This window comes from Dermatophagoides pteronyssinus, unplaced genomic scaffold, assembly GCF_027571235.1.
Source record: "Dermatophagoides pteronyssinus isolate colony J.1.1.1.1 unplaced genomic scaffold, Derpt_VIB-CSIC_2022.12 sq0007, whole genome shotgun sequence".
Taxonomy (NCBI): domain Eukaryota; kingdom Metazoa; phylum Arthropoda; class Arachnida; order Sarcoptiformes; family Pyroglyphidae; genus Dermatophagoides; species Dermatophagoides pteronyssinus.
This window is the reverse complement of record NW_027461531.1, coordinates 628,792-654,740: the sequence shown is the minus strand read 5'-3', so window position 1 is coordinate 654,740 and position 25,949 is coordinate 628,792. Positions and strand designations below refer to the sequence as shown.

Here is a 25,949-nt window from a genome sequence, read left to right as displayed (position 1 = left end):
CATGCTATTGCTTTACTGCTCGCGCAATGTGTGTTTGCGTGTGTGGCTTGATTATTTATTGCAACGACGATAATAAAAAACAAACAGTATACCGAAAAAGGCTATAGTCACAATATCACAAATATTTCGATTGTAAATGACGACCGATAGAGGTCACGCTAAACTTTTTTTTTCAAAAAATTCTTTTATTTTATTTTATCGAATCACTTCCTCATACTTTAAAATCAAAATAATTCCTGTTCATTATCATAATTTGAAGCAATACCTGAGCGACCTTGTTTGACCGATTCGATTTCAGTTGATCCAGCATCAACAATTAATCCATACCATGAATCATTAGAACACAATTTTTGTTGCTGATTACGTTCAATGATGATCAAATTGCTTTCATTCGATTCAGATTCATTCTCACAATCTTCATCATAAGTGATGTCACAATTTTCGTTCCATTCGATACCACCATATATTAGATTTAAACCACAGGCAATCTGAAATTCTTTCCAAAAAATTACAGGATATAGATAACGAGCAAGTTCGGTTGCCATTTGATATTCACAACGACAAACATTGATAAATACAAAACCAGTTAGCTGAGTGAAATTTCCCAATCTTGATTCAAAATCCGATTGATTCAATGAAATGAAATATGGTAGCTTTTTGGCCCGTTTAGACAAGTATTTAGCATTCTTCAGTGATGACGAGATAGATGATTGAAAATCCTTATAAACAATTCCTATTGATTTATTACTGACAATTTTAAATTTTTCTATTAATGATATACGTTTTCGAAATTCTTTAGCACCGTCTAGCGTTCGTAAATTTTCTTTCATAGGATCAATCATTAACATTTTTCGACAGCTGATGATCATCTCCAAATCTTGACATTCACCGATAAACACAACGACTTCATAATAGTTAAAATTATTTTTGAATCGATATGGATATTGCACTATTGAAAATGCGTCAGTTTCGTCAAATAGATTGGAAACGTTTGGCTCTAGATACCAATTTTCTTGCAGGGGTTTTACGAATTTGGTTATTTCGATTTTGTTGTTAAACAAATCGCATTTTTGAATCTTATTGGCAAGCGGAGTCAAAAATGACGAATGCGTTAGATCAGACATTAATAAAACATTTATATTAGATGAATCACGAAATTCTTGATCTATGCATCCAATAATGTAATCTAATTCATCATCAGAAGGAATAAAAGAGACGAATAACATGGGCAAAGTCTTTGAATATCTTTCCGGACAAAGACAATCACAACCAAAATAGATGGCAGCATCGATCTGGCTATTAGCATCCTGTAAACGGAATGGTAACGTTTCCGGACCAGTTGTACAGGTTACCGTTATAAAAAATCGAATATCTGGAAGATCTTGTAATCGTTTAACGATTTGGTTGGCATATTGATAAAATTTGGGCAAAAAATATAGGCAAACATTTCGAGGTTGAATATGATTAATCCAATCGATACAATGTTCAATGTTGAATCGTTGTTGTTCATGAGTTTTAGTTTTATTCATGGTGATAATTATTTAGGAAAAAAAAATTAAACTTGAAAAAAATGATCGCATGATCTATTTGGATTCAAACATAATAACCATTAAGGTCAAAATAGCATTCCATTCGAATTCGGTGTGAGTATACGAGCTTTTCAGCATTTGAGTTTATTTTTGTCTGAGTCTCTGATGCATAATTGATTTCAGTTTTTGTAGTAAGTATATTTTCAATTATCAAAATGGATCAGAATACTTTCGAAGCAAGTGATTTACTTTCGTTTGATTATGCTGTGGATGATGAACTTAAAGATAATGAAGTAAGTCTTTCCATGATAAAAATGATCTTAAGCTTTATTGTTAATTATGAATTTTTTAAAAAGGACGAAGATGTCAATTGTCTTGATCATGAAAACAAAAACAAAGGTATGTCATGGTGTTTAAGGTGATGTTGCAATTTTTTTAATGTTAGTAAATCGAATGAATAAATCTAATAATTGGAGCATTCTCATTAATAATTTCTGGAGTGATATTAAGTATACATAAAAAGATGATATTGATTTTAGCACAATAAAAAACTCATCTGTTGCGTTTTCATCAAATAATTTGAGAAAATGATGATGATGAAAAAATGAGCAATAATTCTGATCATTGGCAAATTTACACTTAAAATGGTATCGAAATCGTTGCTAGCCATTCAATCAACCAGAATTGATGGACCATATATCTTTTTTGGCTTGTCTCAAAGTCATTTCTCTATTTGGTTTGGTGAAAGTTCCGTAATGATGGATGGATAATGTGTGATGAAAACTTTGCGATCTATTATTTAATTTATTATTGAACATTATTGTAATATTGAACTGGATAAAAACTAACTAATGTTTTCTACAAAAACATACATTTATTTTTTGGTTGGTTGCTGGTGATCATAATAACAATCACAATTATTAGGGAGTGAAAATGGCGTTACAAATGTGAAAAAATCAAAAAAGGACAAAATTCGGAAAGAAAAATCCGTTAATAGCGGCGGCAAAGAAAAAGTATCGAACGTTAAATCATCGACAAATTCGAATTCTAACAATACTAATAAAAGTAGTGGCGGTGGAACAAAATCGAATAAATCATTAAATGTGGTGACTGCAATGGATTCGTCATCGAAAAAAGACAAGAGGTTGGTTAAACTGCCAATGAAAATTTCTTTATTACATACTTAGTTAGTTCGAAATGTGAAACAACCATTTTAAAACTCAATTGCAAACAATGTTAACAACAGCAATAGATATGAAAGATTTTAAAACCTCCGATCATTCTAATATTCATGGTTTATTGTTAAATATTAATAGCTCATCAACATCGGCGGCCATATTGAATTCAAATAGTAGTAATAATGGTAATAATACCAAAAAATCCTCACCAAAAAACGATCAAAAGGATTCGAAAGGTACCGAAGGTAAATTTTTATACAAATTGTTTTTGAATATCTTAAGGCTATATTGACCATTCCAATATGATTGAAATTTTTGATGATGATGATGATAAAGCTGTCAAAAAAAATGAATCTGGGACTGACATGAAGAAAAAGGATTCTATTACATCGAAAACCGTAAAAATTTATGTGAGTGGTATTAAAGAAGCAACGAAAGCTTCGGATCTGCAAAAATTTTTCAAAAAATCGGCTTCAACAAACATTTTGGATGCCAAGATCATACGATTCTCTAAAATTCCGAACGAATGTTTTGGCCTAGTAACTGTAGAGAATGAACCACAAGCCAGTAAATGCATCGAGAATCTGAATCATACCAAATTGAATGGAGTGGTTGTCACATTGTCCAAAGTGAGTGTTATCTTGGATGGAATCGTACAAAAAAAGGAATATTCAGCAATTTTTACATATTTAAATTTTAATATTTTCCACGATCTACATTTAGCAATCACCATTGAAAACACGAATGACAGATTCAAAGGAAAATGACAGCAGTAATAAAGATAAAAAGTTAACAACTACTGAAGCCGTGTCAAAACCTAAAGAATCATCCAACAAGGTGAAATTGGTGGATAATAAAAAAACAGAGAATAAAACTTCTTCGAAACCAACGATCACTACTAATAAGAAATCGGACACAAAGGTATCGATTGAAAAGAAAAAAAGCTCAACGTCGAAAAATGAAAATGATAAACCTTCGGACAAATCGAAAGTAGTAGCAAAAGAAAAATCAAACAAAGAACCAGCCAAAGAATCGTCATCTTCTAAAAGTGTTAAAAAGAATGATTCAAAGAATAAAGATGATAAAAACAAAAAGATTACGAATGATAAAAAATCATCGGATCGTCATCGTCGAAGTCGATCCAAGTCTAAATCACCTCGTAGTCGACAGCCAATTAGACGGCCGATTTCATTAAGTCGAGAATTCATTCGTAAACAACAGCGACTTGCTAGATTCAAAGAAATGCGTGAACGTCAAGAACTCGAACGTATACGACAAGAAAGAATTCGATTCCAAAAAGAAACCGAACGTTTACAGTTGGAACGGCTTCGTTTGGAACGAGAAAAGATTGAATTGATGCGATGGGAACGAGAAAAAATCCGTAAAGAATGCGATGAATTGGCTCTACGAAAACAACAGGTGACAGCCGTAGAACCAATGCAACATGAACCATTGCGAACAAAGCGATATTTGTCATCACCATCAGCATCTCCGCCACCACCTATAACCAATATAAGATCATCTGCATCTAGACGTTTCAATCGTAGTCGTGGCCATAATAGTAGTGCATCTCGTTCTCGATCACCGGAATTCTGCAGCCCTCATCGTGAGTATAATGCTGCTAATCATAATTCATCAATCAAACGTGCACCAAGATCATTTACTGCTTCTTCATCAACAGCACTTGATCATTCATCCAGGTATTTTCGAATTTTATTTGTTCGATCAAACGAACGAACTGACGAAAATTTCCAATTCTTATTCTTTAAATATGTTATTTATTTTTATCTTCTGGTTTGATCTAATCTCGCAAAAATGTTGAATAATCATAAAAAAGATTTGAATCGTCATCAAGGCGCCGTGAATCACCACCAACAAGAAATTTCGGCAAACGAATTAATTATGAGAACGATTCAAATGATTCATATGAAAATAATCATAATCATCATCGTCGTCATTCTACAAGTCATGGCAGCCATCATCATGATCGTGATCGAGATGATCGTAAAGAGCTGTCGCGAAGTAATCGCATGGATTCTCCGATACGTCGTGGAGGTGATAATGAGCACCATCGTTATAGTGCCAGTGGAGATAAAGGCGATATGCTCATCAGTTTACATGCTCATCCTCAATCACAACGCAATCCGTTTGGTGTTCCTTCGGATGGTCAATCTAGAGGAGGTGGATGGCCCAACATTGCCTCGAATCAATGGCAAACTTCAACCCCTAATGATCGTTGGAATAATGGACCATCCAGTTCTACCTTTGTTGAAAGTCAAGTTCCACCGCCACAACAACAGCCTCCTTCACATTCAGTTGGACCAGCCAACTCTTTGAATACATCGATGGTGGCACCTGGACCAGTTCCATCTATGAATGATATCTATTCTAATAATTATTCTGTCATGCCCATACCTGGTATATCACCATCATATCAAATGCATAATCGGCGTTATTGAGATGCTTTGGATTTTTTCTCCAATTTTTTTCAATTTTTTTCCTCAATTTTCATTGACATTTTTTTCAAAATGGAATGAGATCACATTCATTCATTTATTCATATAACGAAAATATTCTTTGCAAAGCATTGTCTTGTTTAATTTCTTTTGTCATGCTTTTTCTATATTTAAGATTTTTATTTCGATCAGGTTAAACGGTAATTCGGCATCAATTTTTTCCTTCAACATGCAAAAATCGATTTACATTCTTCAACCTAGCTGAGGATGTGTTATGTGGTCACTAGTTTCCGTTGGCTACTAAAAAAAATAAAAAATTGTTTTATCAATTTACAATGATTGAAAAAATGTGGCAAAGATAATAAATGAAAACGAGAGATATGGATGGTGATAAGTTCTTCGATGGAGGGCAAAACAAAATAAAATTTATGCGATTGTGTGGTATTTACAACTTATTTTTGATTGCTTCAAGAATTTTTCTACCCATAAAATTGTAAAAGACAATGTAATAAGGCACATTCTTGGCATTGATTACATTTGAACGTTTATCTTCCTCATTCTTGCAAGGCTTCCAGTTGGCGTTTGTGCATTTCGATACGATTTCGGCGAGTACGTCGCACATTTAGCTTTTCCTTTAAACCTTGACTCATTCGTGCTTTATTCATCAATTGATTCTGTTCGAATTCTTGCATCTCCCGAAGGTGTTTCTGATGAATTTGTGTAATCTTGCCTGTTTGATAGGAGAAATCGGATTAATATCTGAATAATATGGAATATTCTTACCGAAAATTTCTTTGTTGCTTGGCATAGGACCCAATTTTTCTCCCGGTAATAATGGCGTTGAGTTGCTGAAATCTGTGGACAAAATTGAATCTTTGGCCGATGTTAAAATTCTATTGTATTGATCATCAACGATAACTGATTCATCAAGCTCGCTATCCACTCCGCTGTCTACTAAAAATGTCCAAATCAGCAAAAAAAACAATCAATGTAAGATTATGAATAAAACAAATTTTAATTATGGATGGCTTGCCTCTTAGATCGAATGGTGAATCATTTTTAATCATTTTATCGGCTACTATCAAACCACCATTTTCATCCTCATGGCTCCATTGTTCTTGTTTTTGTTTGATAAGCATGGCACGTTCGAAACGGAGTTCATGTGCTTTAGCTCGACATTTATCCCTTATGTTCAGCAAATCATTTTTTATCGTTTTGTTCAATACCTCTTTCACCCATTTATGTTGCGTTACCATTTTTGTTCTCAATAATTCTAATGAAGTGATTAACGATTCTAAACGATCCGATGTTAGATCATTAAATAATTTTATAAGTTCTCTTTCAAAATGTTCAAGATCTTCAGTTTTACAATGGGGCAATTGAACATTTTTAAGATTATAGTGCAATGAGATTAGATTATAATGAGCCATTACGAGACTGTTTCGTGCTTCCTTCATACATGTATAATAGAAAACATAATCACTGTTAAGAAAATGGAATTGAAAAAAAAATCAAATAAACAATTATCAAGAAAAGAATTGATTGTGATTATTGTAATACTTTTCGGGCACTTGCTGAAATTGTCGAATCTTTTCTACGCCAATATCCAAACACTTGAGTGCATCAATAATCAAATTATCCGAATTTATCCAACGAATTTTCGCGATTTCAATATAATGACGTTCTTCCATCAATGTATCCAATTCCTTTTCCAATTGTATTTCTTTTTCACTACCATAATTACCTTCAAATACTTGATCTATATCCAATCAATCAATTAAACAAAGTAATTAATAATTAATAAATAGTAACTTACTTAAAACATTGTCACGTTGTTGATATAATTCGTGTAGTTGATCGCAAAGTATTTGTAATTCTTTTAATTCGGATTCATAATCATCCAGATCTTTTTCCAATAATTCAATTTTTAGCTCATAAATTTTCTTTAAAAATGATTCAATAAAAAAATATTATTAAATAAGAAGAAAATTAAAAATGATTCAATAAATCTAAAATTATACCTGTTTATTGAATGATTCTATTAAAAAAGTTTCATTGGGTGATAAATCATGACGACTTAAATTATCGACAATCATATCACCAAAGGTACGTTCATCTGTTAATCTATTATTTGTTTCGTTTGTGCTTAAACTATTTAATATTACGAATAAAATTATTTAAATAAAATAAAATTATGTTATCATCAAACTTACAGATTATTATTTATTTCATCTAATTTTTCATTCAAATTCTGTATCTGTTCTTTCACTTGTTCAACATCATCGGATGTGATTCGATATTTTTCAAAACATTTTGTCTCTTCCATTGTTTGTATGGCACTTTCCAGATTATTGAACAATTGTAATACATTACGTTTATCGACAATCGGTATTCCATTAGTGATACAATCACCGGAGCCATTGGTTGGTGAATCATCCGATGAATTCAATACGAATCGATCAGCTCCATTGCCATCACTAATGTTACTGCCAGTATTACCGATCAATGTATCGATACTTTTTCGGCCGTTGTTTCGTCTTCTATCAATACCACCCCCACTATCACTGGAAATATGATTTGATCTGATTGTTGCTGATGATTGTTGTTCCGTTTGTTTTTGATAATTATGATGCTGACGATAATTTAAATGATGAATTTCGTTGATATTATTAATATTGTTTGTGTCGTTTATCATTGGAGAAGTGGATGATGTGTTGATTATGTTCGAATGATCTGAACTTACACCGCAGCCCATATGGATCTGTTAATAAAAGTTCATGGATGTGTAATAATAGATATGGATCACTTCAGATATTCAATAATTGAACAATCAACATTGTTTAATCATCGAATACATCACAAACAAATTCATGTGCGAACACTTTGGTTCATGTTAGTTCACGGTCATGCCAACTTTTAATAAAAATTGATTCACGGCTGTATTTCAATGAATAAGTGGACGATAACATCGAACTGTTTACATCCATTAATGATTTTGACAATTTAAAAAAATGATTAGATGAAAAATTTAATTTGAAACTAACAAGACAAATTAAAAATCGTTCGATAAATTTCGGATACGATTGTGTTGTTGTTGTTGGAAATTTGGGATTACAACTTGAACTAAATTGTCTATGTACAACTGAAAACTGACTCATAATACAGTTTTGTGGTGTATGGACTCCCGTTATTGAATATTAAAAAAAAATTCTTTGTATCGATTAAACCGCATAAAAACAATCGATCGATAGTTTTTCGCGAATAACAAGAAACGACTCGACATCAAACACTTGTCACTATGGTTTCATGATTTTTATTTTTCGATATTGTTTCAAAGGTGTTTGGGTTGGTGTAATTTGGATACAGTTGGTGGTCTTATTCTATTATTTTTTCATTTTCTAATGTATAAAGTTTGTTTATGCGTTATGTATTTCTCTCACTATCACATAGCAGCAGGTATATCTTCATACAAAAATATATTCATTATACTCGGTCAAAAACACAAATATTCAAATGGAATATTCTTCGTTTTGGTCGAATATCTACACAAAGATACACACACACACAATCTAATTAAATTACAAGAATGAATTCATATCAATTCCTACATTTTTTTTCTATTATATAGCCGCATATACAATAATTTAGATTTCAAAATATTAAAAACTTGACACACTCACGCGATTTAATACTTCTGTGTTCGAGGTTTTTCATATTGTCAATCGATTTCATCATACGCTAACGTGCGCGTCGATCCAAAAAAAAACAAAAATAAAAATTCAATGATGATTATAGAAGTTTTGAATCGATTTTTTTTTCAATCGAAATTTTCGTTCACGTCAAATAAAATGTTTGCTATCACGGCCAATGTTAATTAATTTAATTTTATGTAACTGCTGTACTTGAGGAAAAAAAACTTAATTTGAATTGAAAAAAGACAAACTGATAAACAAAATTCTACATAATAATTATAATTGAGGACTTTAAGTATTTTTTCTTGTACATACATGCATGCTGTGTGTATGCTAAAGCTATTATTTTTTTCTATTAGATACATTTTGCATAAATATTTTTTTTTTTGCAACCAATTATTTTGAAAGAAAATCAAATCAATAGTTAGCAGGAACCGTTGAAGATTCGGGTTAAAAACTGATACGAAAACAATTCCCGCCATGAAACAAATTTTAAATAAAGCATTACATAACGTCATTTATTGATTACTCTAATGTTTGAAAATATTTAATTAAACACATGTTTGATTATTAATTAGTGTGAACAAAATTCAATGGATGCGGACATACGAAATTTGTCGCGGGAGAAAAATCATAAACTTGCCGCTTGGTTAGGTATAGGTGTTTTCGGCGGTCTAGCCACTGCTCTAGTCACTATCTCATGGCCATTTGTAATGCCAGCATTTCGTAAAGTTGTTCTTCCCTATGTTCCAGCTACTGTCGAACAAATCGAAAATGTCTTGAAAGCTTTACAATATCGGCGGCCATTTGAACAACAACAAAAACAGCAATGCAATTCGGATACAAAATTGATCGATTTAGGAAGTGGTGACGGCCGAATCGTATGTATGAAATTTCTTTTTTATTTGGGGTACCAAATTAATTTATGAGTTTTTTCATTAATTATTTATTTTTTTCTGATCTTCAGGTAATTGCATGTGCTCAGCAAGGCTTCCTTTCATATGGCGTCGAACTTAATCCATGGTTTGTTATTATTGGAATTGTTTTCGTTTGAAATTAATGAATATTTTTTTTCATTTTCTATATTTAGGCTGGTTGTTTATTCGAAATTTTGTGCTTATCGTCAAAATGTTCATAAATTAGCTAAATTCCAACGTAAAAATTTATTCAAAGTAAGAATTTTAAATTTTCGATATAAGCATGAACCGGAAATATATAAAATAATATAGTAGTTGAAAGAAACAATGACAAATATACATGACAAATGACTAGTAAAGCAATAATTAACAAAACAATAAAAGCTCTTGAACAAATCAATTTTTTCATTTTAATCTTTTTTTCTTTTCCACTGCGAAAAAAGGTTGATTTGGCCGATTATGATAAAATTATTCTCTTTGGTGTTCAAAGTATGATGCCATTGATTGAGCAAAAAATACGTGATGATTGTAATCGTAAGCAACGATCAACAACTTTAATCGCTTGTAGATTCCCTTTGCCCAATTGGCATCCATACATGACATTCGGTTCCGGTGTCGATCAGGTTTGGCTATACAAATATTACCCATCTTATCATTCAAAAAAATAATTCAAGAGATAATTATAAATAAAAAAATGCACAACAAAAAATTATAATAATTATTATTCATCCGATGATTGTTGCTGTTCCATTTCAAGTTCAAACCATTTAGTAATGGGAAGTTTAACATCCAAATAATCACTAAAATTTATTTCAACATGACCAATGGCTGATTTATTTTTCTTGAACAAACCTTCTAATCGGCTTAGTACGACCAATTTTATTGATTCGAGTTCAATATCAAGGTCAAGTAAAAATCTGTTTGAAAATATTTTTTTGTAAAATTTGAAAATTATTAAAAGAATAAAAATAAAATAACCTTTCTTCATAAACTGGATTGCAAGTATTTTTTATCGTAACTGATTTATTTCGTTTATCCTGTTTTGATTTAAAGCGATCAGGTTGGGTATAAATTTTCACATATGAATCCGGTGGTCTATCATCTTTTTTCGGTAGATTCCTGTATGCATAACAACAAGTACATGTTTTTGGAAAAACGTCTAATCATTGTCAATTGAACAACAACAAAAAAAAACATTACCTAGCTTTATGGGCAATAATCTCCCATTTCGGATCATCATGATTATCTTTTTCATCTAATTTGTTTATAGTTATCTTGAGCATGGGATTATTTGAATGTATTGAACTTAATGTACTCGATGTTGATAATGTCAAACTTGTCGAATCTTCATGACTTGAATAATTGTTATTGTTGTTGTTGTTTTGTATTTGCTGTTGTTGAATCAACGGTTTTATTATGTCTTTGAGTTCTAAATTTTTTAAATTTTCGACACTGAAAAAAAGAAACGAAAAACGTTAAAAAATTTATATCAATATTTTGTCGACAACCTACCTATATTGTTTATAATGTTTCTGTAGCTGCTTTTGGCCGATTTCCATAACATTATGATCAAGACCACTAATTTTAGCAATAGGCTCAACCGTCCCTTTGACAAGATCTTCCATTGCTGGAATTGTATCGGTACGTTCTTCAATGGTTTCATCATTAACCATTCGTACTTTTTTAATTGTCGGTGATGTCAAAAACCAAAGCGAAAAAATACCATGCAATTCAAAACTATAATTATAAGTTTTTATTATTAATGGCTCATTGTGTGTCATATTTTTCGATTGTGTTAATTCTTCCATCTTGATACTTGTATCACCAATCTTTCTGTTACTTTTTGTATCAATTACTTCAATATGAATTTCATCTTCCGGATTAAATTGATCCATAAGAAAATGAAAATTTTCTTCCCATACCGGATTAGCTGTAAATGTTTTTACAATACTTTTCTCTATTTGTTTATTCAATTGAAAAATAACTTGTGAACTTGGCTCTCCAATTGATTTGGCCATCAAAGGTAAGTTTTTCAAACTGTCCAGATAAATCATAAGGCATGCGATTGAACCATGAGGGTGATCTTGAGTATTATTATACTCCGTTTTAAGCAGACGACATTCTCTTAATTGATCAGAAAGATTTTCCATCGAATGTTCCAATTGAAGCCATGTGGCTCGAACATGAATTCTTCCAGTTTTAGCATCTTTAAGATTTACCCAAGCATCAATGATACCGTCTTGCATAATTGATTCAATTGAGAAGGAAATTCGACCAAGAAAATCATCTTTACTTCCTTGATCTTCATCCATTACTTCTAAATCAATACTCTGTGTAGAGAAGAAAGCTAACGTTTCACAGATGAAGTTCCATTTAGGATTAATCGTATTATAGACGGTAGCCGTTTTATATTCTTGATTCCCGATAATAATGTTCACATATGGATCACTCTTGCCTAGACCAAGCATACCAACGTCAGCTTTTTTCAAATGTCGTGCTTCTATTACTTCCAATCGTACAACGCCCAAAGGTTGCGTAAATTTGATCACATGGCCTTTAAGATCACTGACCAGTGGGCAGACGAATTTATTTGGAAGAACCATCATTTTACCAATCTGTTCTTTGATTGCATTACGAAGAAATTCACTGAGACCTGGAAAATCAAGTACATCGGCAACATTGGTAAAATTGAATTCTATGACTGGATTTTTCAAGAAGTAAATCGATACACAGCCGATCAATGGCATATCTTTCATCAATGGTTTTAATTCGATGCGAACAATACCATACAGTTGAAAATCTTTGATGCCAGCGTTAAGGCCCTTTATTCGCACTTGAATATCACAATTTCCTGCATATATCAGTTCAAGGTCGAGAATGATCTCATCTCGAGACGTGTTTTCATCATAACATTTAACACTGCCAAGTCTTAATGGCTAATCGATGAATCATGAGTTATTAATCAATTTTAATTTTAATTAATCAAATTCTACTAACCACACAGCCAAGATCAATTTTTTCAAAACGGAATCCTTTACAATAATCAGGCATAACTTGATCAATGTTTTGTTCGATTTTATTTTTCAGCAAATTTTTCACATATTCACCGAGAAAAGGCCACATTTGTTTAAATATTCGGTTTAACCATTCAGCTCGTTCAGTGTCCTGCATTAGAAAAAATCAACGTTTAGAATCACTGATGATTACTTAGAAGAATTACCGGAAACAGGACCCAACCGGGCAAATCTTGCATCGAATATTTTACAATATTTTTTTCATCTTCAGCGACGGCTCGTTCAAATAGTAATCGTCGTTGTTGTAAAAGGCGATTTTTATCACGAATAATCCACATGAATGCTGTCACAGATAGCCACCAAGTACTCATATTTGTATAACCAATCATATAGCCAAATAACATACATCCGAATAATTTACCAAATTTTTTGGCCATCGGTATTAAATCAAACTCATCATCTTGTTTATTTTTATTATTTTTGCTGTTCTTTTCAGCCTTTGCGGATGAAGCGGATGATGTGTTTTCTTTGGTCATTTTCACGACAATGAAAGAATTTGAATGTTTTGAATCAATGCATCGATCAACTAGTGGATGTCAAATTTAAAATATATTCTGTTTCGATGAAACAAATGTTTACAATGTTCAATCGATACAGAAAAGTATTTATCTTCTGCAGGATTCTTTTCCTGATTTGGAGTTGCTCGTCTTTCTCGAACTCTGTTGAGTGAATTTAAAAACAATATAAATACACACGCATACAGTTTCAGAAAATGATAACCATATAGAAATGAAATATTGCAATATCGTTAGCCGTTGCTAATCACCCAAAAAAAAAAATAATGGCATAAAATAATGTTACTCAAACAAATCACATACAATAATTCCTAATAAGTTATTATCAAATCTTATTCTTTGATAACTTTTTTTTTATATAAACCTTATAATTTATAATAAAATGTAGACTTTTCATCTATTTATCTGAAAAATCCGATTGAGGAGATGAGATCAAATAAAACTCTAGAATTGAGTGCATGTGTTTTTTATGATGATCAAGGATAAATGATAAAAAAATGCAGGTCATACCTGATCGATTAATTGATAGATTTTTGTTCGAATCAAAGGAAATTTTAGTAAATGATTGAAGGGATTTTAAAAAAAATTAAATTATTGTTGTGGGGTTCTTTAAAGATTCTTTAAAGTTTAATTTTGTGCAATTTGTTTTATCAATCTGAATCGATATTTGATAAACACAATATTCGCTATAGACATATAGATATGTTGATGCAAATATTGTTACGCGAGCAAAATCGACTTATAAGATGCTAATTATCCCTAATGAATCATCATCTATTTGAATGGCACTTTGGATAATTTTTTGAATATAAAATGATAAATCTTTAAAATTAATATACAAAATTTTTATTTATTCAATTATTTTCTTTAATTGATTTACAGTTCAAAATTCATTTAATAAGTAAGATATTATGATGGTTTTTCTATTCGTTTGGTCTCTACATCTAATAACAATCGTAATAATTGATCATTCATTTCGGTCGAAATATTCAATGGATTCATGAATTCTGAAATACGCTGAAATTTAAACATCGATCGTAATGTTTCAAGCGTTTGTTTTTCGTTTTCATGTTTCTCCTCCGATTCAGATCCAGATTCAAGTAATTCTTCGCTTTTTATTGAATTGATTAATGAATGCATATCACTGATCAAAGTCAACATTATATTCATGGACTTTTCATTTAATCCAGACAGGTCCGAAAGCTGACCTTGAAGTAATTGCGCGATGAATTTATAAACCTGACAATATTCATTATCAGAATTATGAAATGATTCGGCTTTTATCATCATGATGTCGGCGAATGCTGTATTGAAGAATTCACATTTATAATGCTGTTTCATATTTAACAGGTTAGAAATCCTGTTAATGACAAAAAATATAAAATAAAAACCATGAAATTTATTTTTTTGAAGGGCTAAATCTACTTACAAATCACCTAAACAACCAGCCGTATCAGTCGACTTTCGATAGTTGTTCAATATTCTTTCGATTTTTTCCTTGCCATGATTCGCTAATGCGGATTGATTTAGAAGATCCTCATCAATCGATTCGAACCCGTTAGCTATCAGGAATTTATATAATTCAATTTTATCGCTAAAGTAAAATATGAGATTTAATGTTCAGGTTTGCAATTGACCTTACCTGATATTTAATTCATCCATGTTGATCAAACTCTCGATAACTCAAGCCAATAATAAATAAAATCGAAAACACAAGGTGGCGACACTAAATAAGAAATTTATTTTTATTTTGAAAGAAAACACCGCGCGTGATTATGATAAGATTGGTAGTTTGATGATAGAGAATATAATCCAATTTAAAAAAAATCCAATGATGTCAATTTGATTAATCGATGTTTTTAAAATTAATATCGACGATTATTATAATACCCGCCGCCACCATGGCCGCGTGATATGTCAGACGAGTGATTTAGTCGCGATGACATCGTTCCACTGGTACTACCAATACTGCTTGATAATATCCGAGGTGATGTGTGATGATCATAGCCAGCGGAAGAATTCCATCCACGATTTTCGGTGCTGATACCACTAGCCAATCCAGTGGTCATCCAGGAATCCATTGATGGTTGCTGCCAGCGCTTACTAGTCAAATCTGAATATCGATCTGGTCGACTACCAGTTTCATAGTTATTTCGACTGCCAGAAATCGCACCAAATGATGATCGTGGATTGATTTTTCGTTCCACGGGACTTCTACGGGAATCATACCTACGAACAGAAGTAAAATCGCGTCTGGGATTCTAAGAGTAAATAATTGAAAAAACAAATTCAAATACTCACCTATTATAATCATCATAACGTTTCTCTTCATGATGCACGAATGGGGCTCCATCGTCGAATGTTCCAGCTGCATTGTTGCGTTTGATCATTGAACGAATCCGATTTGGTGGGCTTGCTTCATTTTCGGTACCAACGACGACACTGCTGCCGCCACCACGTTCGAATTCAAATCTTGATTTCCTTTCGATTTTAATATATTCGGCTTTTTCTTGTTCGAAACGCAAACGTTCCATTTTCAATTTTTGTCTTTCGCGATCCAAACGCGATGATGCTTCTCGTTCATGGCTTCGTACATCACGATGAGGGCCGCCCTGGCTACTTGATGATGATAATCGTATAGGTGGTGTCCTTATCAATTTTGATGGCAATGAAGTCCGAGGAGGTCGATGAAATGATCCACGAGTGCTTGGTCGAAAAGAAGGAAGAGGTCGTTTCGGTAATGGTTTGGCTTGAATTTTTCGAGATTCACTGAAGCCTATTTTTTCGACTTTTTTACCGTCACTGTCCTTGTCGACTGGTCTTTCCTATAAAAATATATCATAGAGAAGAGGATTTTTTGTTTTTCATTGATGAACGATGAGCAATAAGATTTAAGATTTACTTTAAACAATTCAATTTTGCTTCCCCGAAATTCAGTTTTGTTCAATTTATCCAGACATCGTTGAGCTTGATCATGTGATTCAAGTTTGACAAAACCAAGTAATGAATTATTGCCGCCACGAATAATCTTGATGGCCAACACTTTTCCATGTTTCGCGAATATCTCTTCCAATTGGGTTGATTTCGTACCAACTGGTACTCCGCTTACCCATAAATAACGTGTTTTAGCAAGATCGACTTTTTTCGATCGTGGTTTTGGATCTCGAGCCGGGCTGTCAATCGAATCGTATTAATTAGGTAAAAATTGATTTTTCTTTTTTTTTGCAAGACAAATATATCTTTAGTAGAAATTCACCTTTTCCTCCTGACAGTACTTGATGATGATGATTTCTTTTTTCTGTCAGTATTTTTAGTTGAAGAATTAGCTGCTTTTTTAGAATCCGACGATGATTGCTTTCGTTCTTCTCGATCATCATCATCCACGATTTCCTCATCTTCTTCATCACCTTGACCAGCACTTTCTATCTCTTCCATCTCATCTTCACTCTGATAATCGTTGGATTCATTGTCAATATCGCTTGGAACATCATTCATAATGAATGAGCGATCATTATTTTTAGTTTTACCATTTTTTCCGCCATTAGAAAATTCTTCATCATCATCATATGAAGCCATCGTTTGTTCTTCTTGCTATGGCTAATGGAAATATTATTCTGAAAGAATATTTTGTTTCGAACTTTTTTGAAAATTATAGAAGATAATAAGAGATTGGTTTATGATTTAGAAAAATTAGTTTGATTTATTATTAATATAAGTAATATTTTTGGTAGAGCTGATCGTTTGACCACCATATAATAATAGTGATGATCTTCATTCATTATATTATCATTTTAGTAACGTGCATCTGAATGTTCTGAATAAATAGAATTTTTTTCTCTGTCTTTCTTTATTCAAGGCAAACATTTTATACTTCAAGAAATTTTTTTGCTTTTTGAAAACTCTGATATGAAATTTTCGGTCATTTTATATTTTCACTGTTCTATAATGGTTTTTTTTAATATTTAAAAATTACGTAGTTGAAGAATCACATTGATTGTTTCTTTTTCAATTCGAAGTGAAAATGGAATCGAATCAAAATGATAATATATAATAAATATAATGATTAGGCAATCGGAATATTTTTTCTGATTTTATTTATTTGAATTTTTTTTTCTTACCAAAGAAAATTGACTTACCTGAACAATAAGGATGATTTGATGAGAGTGAAACACTCAAAATTTTTGCTCGAATTAAAGACGCTGTATGATAAGTAAAATGGTGGGTTGTTTGCATTCTCAGCGACACACACACGTTTCGAGTGAAACAGCTCAATTCAGCTCTTTTGTTATTTTCCGACTATTTACACTTTTCTTAACCACGTGAATCGAATTGGATTAATTGTAAAGAAACGACAATGGTATTTTGATTAACATTGATAATTTGTTTTGCGATGATAATCCATTCTTTTTTAAAAAATATTTTCAAATGAGATATAAGGAAAAAAACAATTATTCAGGATTCTGCCAAAAAAAATGAATTGATATAATTTATAGATTAACCTTACAGATTCAATCTAAAGTTAACTTCGGTTTATCAAAGAAGTTATCGCTAATTGAAGTTACCACTGTATTTTTCAAGAATTTTTAATTTTATTAAATTCGAAATTTCATTTTTTTCTTTATATTGAGAATGCTAAAAAATAAAAGCTCATTTTGTGAAACATGGTGGTATTTGCTTTGCAAGTTTTCGGTTTTTTTTTGAATTTTCTGAAATTGGAATTTTATTGATGTTGTTTGATTTGCTTTTTGAAATTCGATTTGAAAATCGTTGTTTTCATTTAAAAATCGGTTCAAGAGACGATTCTAACATGTGAGCAGAGTGGCGCAGCGGAAGCGTGCTGGGCCCATACATCAAAAGTTTCTTCGAATATTCTACTTTCGAATGCTTGAGATTCGTAACCCAGAGGTCCGTGGATCGAAACCACGCTCTGCTATAATTTTTTTTCAAGAATTTTTTTTATTTATTTAACATTGAGAAAATTAGTTTATAAAATTTTACAATTTCAATTGTTTCGGGACGTTTGTCGGGTTTCAAAGATTTACATTTTTGATGAATCCAATCAAGTAATCGTAGCTGAAAAGATATGCTTTTAGAATTTCTACCATCATTAATAATCCAATGGCAAACATCGGGCACTTTCCAAATATCAGTTTTATGATCATAACCTTCATTGTTTGGATATCGTTGTTCGGGTGCTGAGAATTCTCCGAAAATAGGTCGATGTCCACATTTGATTGATCCATTAATAGTTTGTGGCAAAGCATCCATATCATTAATGATAATCAAACGGTCATCATTTGTTATTAAATATTGTGATAATGTTTTAGTCAGATCATTTGAATCACACATAACCATATAATTCTGATGTAAAAAATGTAAAATTTCAACATATCTAATGCAATATGATAAACGATTGGCAAAATTGGAATTTTGTGCATTTAAAATCTCACGCAAATTGTTCATATCACCATATAAATAGTATGGAGTGAATATTGAATTTCCACATACACCAAGCAATTCGATAATGAAACGATAATTTTCACTTCGAAATTTTTATTAGGTTTTCAATGTTTGCTTGAAAATCTTCTTTGAAATCATTTATTGTTAATGTTGACATAACCAATGGTTGATGATTCCATTCGATTAGCCAGATATTTTTAACCGTTCCTCTAGCCAAAATACGTATTGGATTCATGAATTGAACATCGTTACAATCAAGATAAGAATAACAGCCGAATGTTAAACAAAATTGTGCGGAAAAATATTTAGATTTGATGAAAAAAGTTACATGGAATAAGACGATTACAAAACAAAAAAAGATGAAAAATTTTAATGCCATTTTTATGTGAAGCAAAAGCGTTAGGAATTTACAACAAAAAAAACGAATCTAAGTTTATTATGAAGAACTAGATTCTATCAAGAGATTCAAGTAATACTACTGCGTTTCCTCGGATGACAACCATACCGATAGGTATCTGTTGATTGCGTTTATTGATTTCTACCGCTTCATCAATAACTAGATTCATAAATGGATCAAAACCACGTAGAATGCCGGACACTTGACGGTTACCGTTAAGTTTTACTGAAATTATAAGAATTTTTTGTCAAAATTTTATTTGGAAAAGAAACTTTAATAAAATACTTACATGACAATCGTTTGTCCATATATTTTTTGAGTTCAGGTGGATGTGCTCTGCTCATTTTTTTCGAATAATTATCAAAGTAATTTTTAGAAAAATTGAATTGAATTTGAAAAAAAACTAAAACTAATTCGAATAATGCAATATTGAACAGCAACAAACAAAAGGAGTGTGTTCGGCACAACTTGAAAATATTTATTCATAAATGAGGTAAGGAAAGAAAAATGGCTCCGATTGACGAAAATCGTAAACGATTAGATCAAATTTTTAGATGTTGTTTTGATTCTTTTTCGATCGAATTAAAATTTATAAGTCAATCCGAATTCAAAGGCTTTATATTCATTTTGATTCTAAAAAATAGGTGACAAAAGGATCATAGATTGATTAATTTTTATTTTAAAAAATTTGTCATTAGCATTAGAGGCGCACTCTGTTGTCAAAATAGTTCGAGCACTAACGCTTTTTATGCTATTAAGAGTGGAGCGCGCTAGTTTTTGTGAAAAACAACGCCTCATAGCGACAATTAAAATAACACCGTTTACAATTGGTCTTTCTTTTTCACCCCAAATAGCACTCGCAATTCATCGTTGAATGTGCAAAGCTCGAGTTTTACAATAAAAATCGTTTTTCTATTGAATTTTCTGTGAAATCCAAAATATTAATGGATCAGAATTTAAAACATTCATTGTTTATTTTGATTTGAGAATCATAAAAATATTTAAATCACCTTCATTACGCAATTCTGACACAAACATCAATCACGACGACAATGTCAGCCGCATTACGTAGTTCGGACCTTAAATATCCTCCAGGGTGTCGTGAGATCACAGAAGAATTGCCCACAGATGATCTCATCAGAAGGTAAATTTAATTTTGAATTTGATTTCGAATGTATACGATCATTCGATAATTGATCGAATTCTTTTGATGGAATTGTTGTCGGAAATTATTTTTGTTGCATCAAATCGATTTGTATATAACCGCTTTGATTCAAACTAAATGGCGCCATCTCTTTATTCTTTTAGGGCTCATAATTTCAAAATGATAATTTCAATTTTTTTTAATTTTCAATTTATTTCTGCATAGGCTCAAGGATATTGCCATGGCATTTCAACAAATGTCACAGGAAGAGAATAATAAAATCTACATTCCATTGGCACTATATCTGGGTAATATTCATTTCTGATATGATATTCATAATGACAGTTTAATTTTTATAATTGACAGCCAGTGACTTTTTTCTTGAACATTCATCACGCGATGTTCGATTGTTGGTCGCCTGTTCCATTGCTGATGTATTTCGTGTGTTTGCACCAAATGCTCCATATGATCGAGCAGATATAATCAAAAGAATATTCATGTTTTTCATTCAACAGTTAAAAGGGCTACAAGATCCGAAAGATGCTACATTTAAACGTTATTTCTATCTTCTCGAAAATCTTGCCTGGGTTAAATCATTCAATATTTGTATCGAACTGGAAGATTCTCAACAAATTTTTTGCGAACTATTCTCACTAATGTTCAAGGTAAGTTCATAATTGGCTAGGAAAAAAATACCCTGAATTTGATCATTTTCCCCTTAATTAGATTGTAAATGAGAATCATAGTGAAAAAGTCAAAAATTTTATGTTAGACGTTTTGAAACCGTTGATAATTGAATCGGATACAGTTTCGACGAAATTGTTGCAGATAATCTTGATGCAGATTATCGATCCAAAAAAATCGACTAACAAACAGGCCTATTGGTTAGCATCCCAAATCCTTGATAAGACAAGTAGCACATTGGAACCTTATATATCGTCATTTTTCTCTAAAGCGATAACACGTGGTGTAAACGAAAATGGTGACGTTTCAGACGGTGAAAATGAGGACGAAGAAATGACTGAATTGAAGCAAAAATTTCGCAAGAATAAATCCAATTCAAACCCGATCGAAGTAGCTCAGATATGTGATTTAATTTATGAATTGAATCAAATATGTCCAAATATTGTCAACGGCCTTTTGCCACATATCGAATTCAAATTGAAAACAAACGAAGAAAAAGAGCGTTGTGAATACACTAAACTTCTGGCTCGTCTATTTTCTGATCGTAATTCAGATTTGGCCAAAAATTTTCCCGAAGCTTGGAAACAATTTCTTGGACGTTTTAGGGATATCAGCGTTTCGGTACGAGTTCGCTGCTGTCAATATTCTATGCATTTTCTTGTGCATCATAAAGATTTGCGACAAGATATAACTGAACAGTTGCGACAACGACAGCATGATGCTGATGAAAATGTTCGCTATGAAGTTGTCATGGCTATTGTTAGTGCCGGTAAAAAAGGAATTGAAAATATTAATGAAGATTTGTTAGGTTTCGTCAAAGAACGTACCCTGGACAAAAAATTCAAAATTCGTCGTGAAGCGTTGTTGGGTATGGCGCAGTTATATAAACAATACAATTATCATATATCCACATCGGCTGCTGCACACCAATCAGATCCTGAATCTACAGAAGCTGCACAGGCTTCATTGCGAATGCTGAGCTGGATCAAGAATAAGTGTATGCACAATTATTATCAAGCACAATTGGAAGACAAATTATTGGTCGAACGAATCGTTCACACCTGTTTGGTTCCTTTTTCGTTAAATCTTTCTCAACGGATGAAGGCACTGTACATGTTTTATTGTTCGATTGATGCTCGCGCTTCTCGTGCATTCAATGAACTTCTTCGTCAACAACAAGCTGTTCGTCGACAGATGAAAGATGTTATGGACATTATTTGCCGAACGGAAAAAATTGAAGATAAAGATATGATCTTGAAGCAAAAAGTTTCATTGGTTGCAAAAAATCTCACCGAACCTGTAAAAGCAGAGGAATATATAAATAAATTGTGCCAGAATCTTGAAACAAACGTAACAGCTAAACAACACATGAATATGATCGTTACATCGGCTTCATTTATACAATTGACTGAAGATGGAAAATATGTACCACCAGCATCTTCGGCCACAATCGAAAATTCCGTCCGCGAGATCCTCAAATCTCTTGGATTTCCCGTTCAGACAAATTCATTCTATATGATTATTAAACAACTAATGGAACGAATTGCCCCGATCATGATTGATCATCAAGGATTACTGATGATATTCAACTATGTTTCCGATTCATTGATTGGCGATGGAGAATTGGATGGCCAGATGGGCTTGCATAATTCTGCTATTCGTGGATTACAACTGATTGAAGTAAGTCATATTTATTTGATTTAATGATAGTCTATATTTGTCTCGTTGATTTTCAGATTTTATCGGTCGTTTTTCCTGCTTTATTCTATGGCCGAGATATTTTCAACACTTATCTATTGCCCTTTTTATGGCAATGCGATGGAAATCCTGAAGTTGCCGAAATTGTTTTACAAATTTTGACCAATATAGGTGCAACTGCTTTTTCTGATTCAGATACTATGGAAAATACAATCATTCCTTGGTGGGCAGAAAACGAAGATTTCGTCACTCGTTTAATCGATAAATTTATCCTCAACGGTAATGATTTTTAATAAAATTTAATGAAATTTTTTCAATAATGGCATAAATATTCTGATATAGCTTCGACAACAAAACAAGCCAAATATGCTATCAAATGTTTGAATTCGATCATATTGGATGAGAATGAAAAGATTAAGATTTATGGCGATATTATCGACAAGATCAAAGAGGCCGGTCTTTCTTTAGAATCTACACCATATTTTCGTTTTCATTTAGTTGCACTTGGTATGATCGCTGTAAATGGTGGTCATTTATTTTTTCCGAAAATGTTACGTTCTATTGTTCAGAAATTTATCGTACAAGGATTGTTACTAAAAGATATACGAACAGAATTGGAAATCGAAACACTGCAAAAGTCTGAGGACGAAAAAGATCATAATAATGATCTTAATTCAATTTATGAATTTCTAAGCGATGAAGTTAAAGCTAAACATGAAGGTATCAAATTACTGGTTCGATGGATTTTTGGATTGAAATTAAATTCAATTTTGGTCATACAAGAAAATCAGGCAGATGCAAACAGTAAGTTTTTTTAGCTAAAAAAAAGAATTTTTCTAAAAATCATGAACTAGGTACCTATCAAAAAGCCGCGTCCAATGCTTTTCAATTATTGAAGACGATTATCAAAAATGGTGGCGATTTGAATGAGAATGACCGTGCCGGTACTGTTTTGGAGAAATCATTTCTCAAACTTACGGCTGCATTGGCCATGATAAAGATTGCTTCTAATGATGCACTTTCATCAATTTCTTCGAATAATGAGCCTGTGTTTCAAAAGTCGACATCAACATTGGATATAATGTCCGTTCATCAATGGCATTGTTTGGCAACTGTTTTACTTGATCCCCAGGAATTTGTTCGCGAAAAGTTTCTTAGCAAATTAAATAAAGGCCTTATGTCATTGAATTTGGGGCTTGAATTTTTGGCTTATTTTTCACTGGGTGGAATATTTGAAAATAATGTGTTCAGGAATAAGATGAAAACCTTTTTACATTTGAATATGGTCAAACGGCGTGATATTGTTAAATCACGATTGACCCCAAATTTGAAAAGCGTTGTACCTGAATGTGTCATGCCATTTGTCATACATCTATTGGCTAATATGCCATTCTTCACTCAGCACGATGATATTGATCAATTGGAAAAACTCAAAGGTTTGCATTTATTCAGTTTTTTCTTGCTCATTTCTCATTCTTTTTCGCTAAAACAGAATGTCTTTGGTTTGTTTTGGAACCATTGGTATTGAAAAACGAACTTTATTCGTTTTCATTTTTTAAAAAAACATTCGAAAATATAAAACAGTGCGTAGATCGTGTGACCGCTTCACAGGTGAAAGCATCTAATAATGATCCTAACGTTGTTAAATTGGCCACAATTGTCAATCATAAAATATATGCAGTAGCTGATCTGGCAATGGGCCTAGTCATATGTAAAACGCAAAATTTTCTGCTCAAAGAATTTCCTGTGCCACCTAGTTTGCCAGGAAAATATTTTACCGCCTCTTCTAATGCTGACAATTTAACAAAAAATTATCTGCCCGTTGAAATGCAATTTCAACCACCGAAACGTTGTGGTCTTGAAACAGAAATGTTAGGCCGTTTATCGAAATCATTTTCACAGGTAAGAATAATATAATTCTTTTGCTTTTATTCTTGACTTATTAATCATGAATTTCGAAACAGTCAAATTCTGGTAAAAATAAAAAGAGTGGAAAATCAGCAAAAAATCAACATCAACAACAACATTCTTTGAATAACGATAATCTTATTGATGAGTCAAGTTTGGTCGATCAAAATGATAATTCCAACAATTCATTGATTCAACAACAATCGAATACGACTGGTTCTAGAACACGAAAACAGCAAATTGTAATGTGTTCGGATAATGAAAATGATTCCAATCAATCAGTACCGTCAACAAGTAATGCAGTTAATAATAACGATATAAATGTGACTGCCAGCGTCGATATTGATGATATTGAAAAAGAAAAGTCAGATGACCATACTTTGATCAATGAAAAATCAGAATATGATTTCGATGATGGTGACGATCAACAACAACAGCCACAACAAATTAATCGAACTTCTTCAAACACTGTAGAATCTGTTGGTGATTCTGCCTCCAGTGGAGGACAAAAACGTGGTCGTGGTCGTCCGCCATCCAAACCTGTACCTTCATCAACTGCGGTAGTGAATAAAAACGATACTCCCAATCAAGCATCATCACCTTCAAATCGCGATGGATCACCACCACGCAAATCAGCTCGTATAGCTCACAAGTAAGTTGATGTCACAAAATTTGAGTAAACCTCTGATTTTTGGTTTTGTCGTGCAGATCACCTCGTCGATCCCCATCTCCTGAGCCATCCATCGAATTGTCATTATCTTCCTCTCCTTCAACTGTAACCGTTGCGACAAAATCAAGCGGTCGTCCACCCTCGCCCCAAGCCACATCAACTCCAATTCCTACTCGACAAACAACACGTACAAGCGGCCGTCTGGCCGGGAAAAAAATAGCCCATACATTGCACTTCAAAACAAGTCATCATTATCATTGAATCATTCATTCATCTTTTATTTCATTTTGCTTTTAGCAGGAAATAATTTTTTGGTAGCAAAATATCTTTTCCTGATCCCACCATGGAATGAGCAGCCAATTGATTCATAAATTCTTCTCATCATTATTATAAATATTGCATTTTTGCTCTCTTTTCTCGAATGTGTTAATCAATAATCATCGATTTTTTACCACCATAAAAATTTCCCGGAACGAAAACCTATCACACAATTTTTATTTGACCAATTCAGATAAAATCATTATTATATATTATTTTTTATTTGAAAAGATTAAAAAAATCATAATTTATAACGAATCAAGATTTTATTTTTTCAATTTTTCAACAAAAAAGAAAATTGAAGGATTT

General features: G+C 32.3%; 10 protein-coding genes across 16 annotated transcripts; 3 read left to right on the top strand and 7 right to left on the bottom strand.

Annotated features, from left to right (window-relative positions):
* Positions 1 to 124: 124 nt before the first annotated feature.
* Positions 125 to 1,569, bottom strand: LOC113799414 (uncharacterized). The gene has a single exon (XM_027350037.2). The coding sequence runs from the start codon at positions 1,527 to 1,529 to the stop codon at positions 225 to 227; it is 1,305 nt and encodes a 434-aa protein (XP_027205838.2). The 5' UTR covers positions 1,530 to 1,569; the 3' UTR covers positions 125 to 224.
* A 112-nt stretch (positions 1,570 to 1,681) lies between these two features.
* Positions 1,682 to 5,291, top strand: LOC113799407 (uncharacterized). Its single transcript, XM_027350028.2, has 7 exons — positions 1,682 to 1,822; positions 1,886 to 1,928; positions 2,454 to 2,673; positions 2,846 to 2,952; positions 3,044 to 3,336; positions 3,431 to 4,407; positions 4,545 to 5,291. The coding sequence occupies exons 1-7, from the start codon at positions 1,745 to 1,747 to the stop codon at positions 5,164 to 5,166; spliced, it is 2,340 nt and encodes a 779-aa protein (XP_027205829.2). The 5' UTR covers positions 1,682 to 1,744; the 3' UTR covers positions 5,167 to 5,291.
* Positions 4,972 to 9,008, bottom strand: LOC113799406 (uncharacterized). Of its 4 annotated transcripts, none has more exons than XM_027350027.2 (8): positions 8,844 to 9,008; positions 7,377 to 7,924; positions 7,185 to 7,314; positions 6,980 to 7,106; positions 6,724 to 6,922; positions 6,197 to 6,645; positions 5,947 to 6,117; positions 4,972 to 5,893 (listed from the first exon to the last, which is right to left on the bottom strand). In XM_027350027.2, exons 2-8 carry the CDS (start codon positions 7,916 to 7,918, stop codon positions 5,718 to 5,720), a joined length of 1,794 nt encoding a protein of 597 aa, XP_027205828.2. In that variant the 5' UTR covers positions 7,919 to 7,924; positions 8,844 to 9,008; the 3' UTR covers positions 4,972 to 5,717. The 4 variants fall into 4 exon arrangements, with proteins under 4 accessions (XP_027205828.2, XP_075676799.1, XP_075676797.1 ...); XM_075820684.1 differs by having other exon boundaries at positions 8,856 to 9,008; XM_075820682.1 differs by lacking the exon at positions 8,844 to 9,008 and adding an exon at positions 8,208 to 8,329.
* Positions 8,455 to 10,500, top strand: LOC142644799 (ATP synthase subunit C lysine N-methyltransferase). The gene is made up of 5 exons (XM_075820696.1): positions 8,455 to 8,508; positions 9,434 to 9,736; positions 9,823 to 9,878; positions 9,946 to 10,027; positions 10,216 to 10,500. Exons 1-5 carry the CDS (start codon positions 8,470 to 8,472, stop codon positions 10,438 to 10,440), a joined length of 705 nt encoding a protein of 234 aa, XP_075676811.1. The 5' UTR covers positions 8,455 to 8,469; the 3' UTR covers positions 10,441 to 10,500.
* Positions 10,158 to 13,322, bottom strand: Esyt2 (extended synaptotagmin-like protein 2). Its single transcript, XM_027350026.2, has 6 exons — positions 12,993 to 13,322; positions 12,770 to 12,937; positions 11,285 to 12,708; positions 10,973 to 11,224; positions 10,751 to 10,891; positions 10,158 to 10,689 (listed from the first exon to the last, which is right to left on the bottom strand). The coding sequence occupies exons 1-6, from the start codon at positions 13,320 to 13,322 to the stop codon at positions 10,494 to 10,496; spliced, it is 2,511 nt and encodes an 836-aa protein (XP_027205827.1). The 3' UTR covers positions 10,158 to 10,493.
* An 869-nt stretch (positions 13,323 to 14,191) lies between these two features.
* On the bottom strand, positions 14,192 to 15,146 carry LOC113799420 (uncharacterized). The gene is made up of 3 exons (XM_027350042.2): positions 15,004 to 15,146; positions 14,791 to 14,955; positions 14,192 to 14,721 (listed from the first exon to the last, which is right to left on the bottom strand). The coding sequence occupies exons 1-3, from the start codon at positions 15,021 to 15,023 to the stop codon at positions 14,271 to 14,273; spliced, it is 636 nt and encodes a 211-aa protein (XP_027205843.1). The 5' UTR covers positions 15,024 to 15,146; the 3' UTR covers positions 14,192 to 14,270.
* On the bottom strand, positions 15,080 to 17,651 carry LOC113799413 (uncharacterized). Of its 4 annotated transcripts, none has more exons than XM_027350035.2 (5): positions 17,498 to 17,651; positions 16,618 to 16,998; positions 16,264 to 16,534; positions 15,663 to 16,186; positions 15,080 to 15,614 (listed from the first exon to the last, which is right to left on the bottom strand). In XM_027350035.2, exons 2-5 carry the CDS (start codon positions 16,935 to 16,937, stop codon positions 15,227 to 15,229), a joined length of 1,503 nt encoding a protein of 500 aa, XP_027205836.1. In that variant the 5' UTR covers positions 16,938 to 16,998; positions 17,498 to 17,651; the 3' UTR covers positions 15,080 to 15,226. The 4 variants fall into 4 exon arrangements, with proteins under 4 accessions (XP_027205836.1, XP_075676801.1, XP_075676802.1 ...); XM_075820686.1 differs by having other exon boundaries at positions 16,618 to 17,361; positions 17,498 to 17,642; XM_075820687.1 differs by having other exon boundaries at positions 16,618 to 16,975; positions 17,498 to 17,640.
* A 632-nt stretch (positions 17,652 to 18,283) lies between these two features.
* Positions 18,284 to 19,200, bottom strand: LOC113799300 (protein O-mannose kinase-like). The gene is given in 2 exon segments (XM_027349914.2): positions 18,284 to 18,908; positions 18,910 to 19,200. Coding segments are annotated over 2 exon segments (882 nt in total). The 3' UTR covers positions 18,284 to 18,317.
* On the bottom strand, positions 19,164 to 19,762 carry LOC113799301 (small nuclear ribonucleoprotein G-like). Its single transcript, XM_027349915.2, has 2 exons — positions 19,508 to 19,762; positions 19,164 to 19,443 (listed from the first exon to the last, which is right to left on the bottom strand). Exons 1-2 carry the CDS (start codon positions 19,560 to 19,562, stop codon positions 19,268 to 19,270), a joined length of 231 nt encoding a protein of 76 aa, XP_027205716.1. The 5' UTR covers positions 19,563 to 19,762; the 3' UTR covers positions 19,164 to 19,267.
* Positions 19,763 to 20,051: 289 nt separating this feature from the next.
* Positions 20,052 to 25,898, top strand: pds5 (cohesin associated factor B pds5). The gene is made up of 10 exons (XM_027349913.2): positions 20,052 to 20,362; positions 20,588 to 20,670; positions 20,729 to 21,027; positions 21,089 to 22,726; positions 22,783 to 23,023; positions 23,087 to 23,548; positions 23,599 to 24,180; positions 24,237 to 24,646; positions 24,709 to 25,304; positions 25,361 to 25,898. Exons 1-10 carry the CDS (start codon positions 20,271 to 20,273, stop codon positions 25,581 to 25,583), a joined length of 4,626 nt encoding a protein of 1,541 aa, XP_027205714.2. The 5' UTR covers positions 20,052 to 20,270; the 3' UTR covers positions 25,584 to 25,898.
* The last annotated feature ends 51 nt before the right edge of the window (positions 25,899 to 25,949 follow it).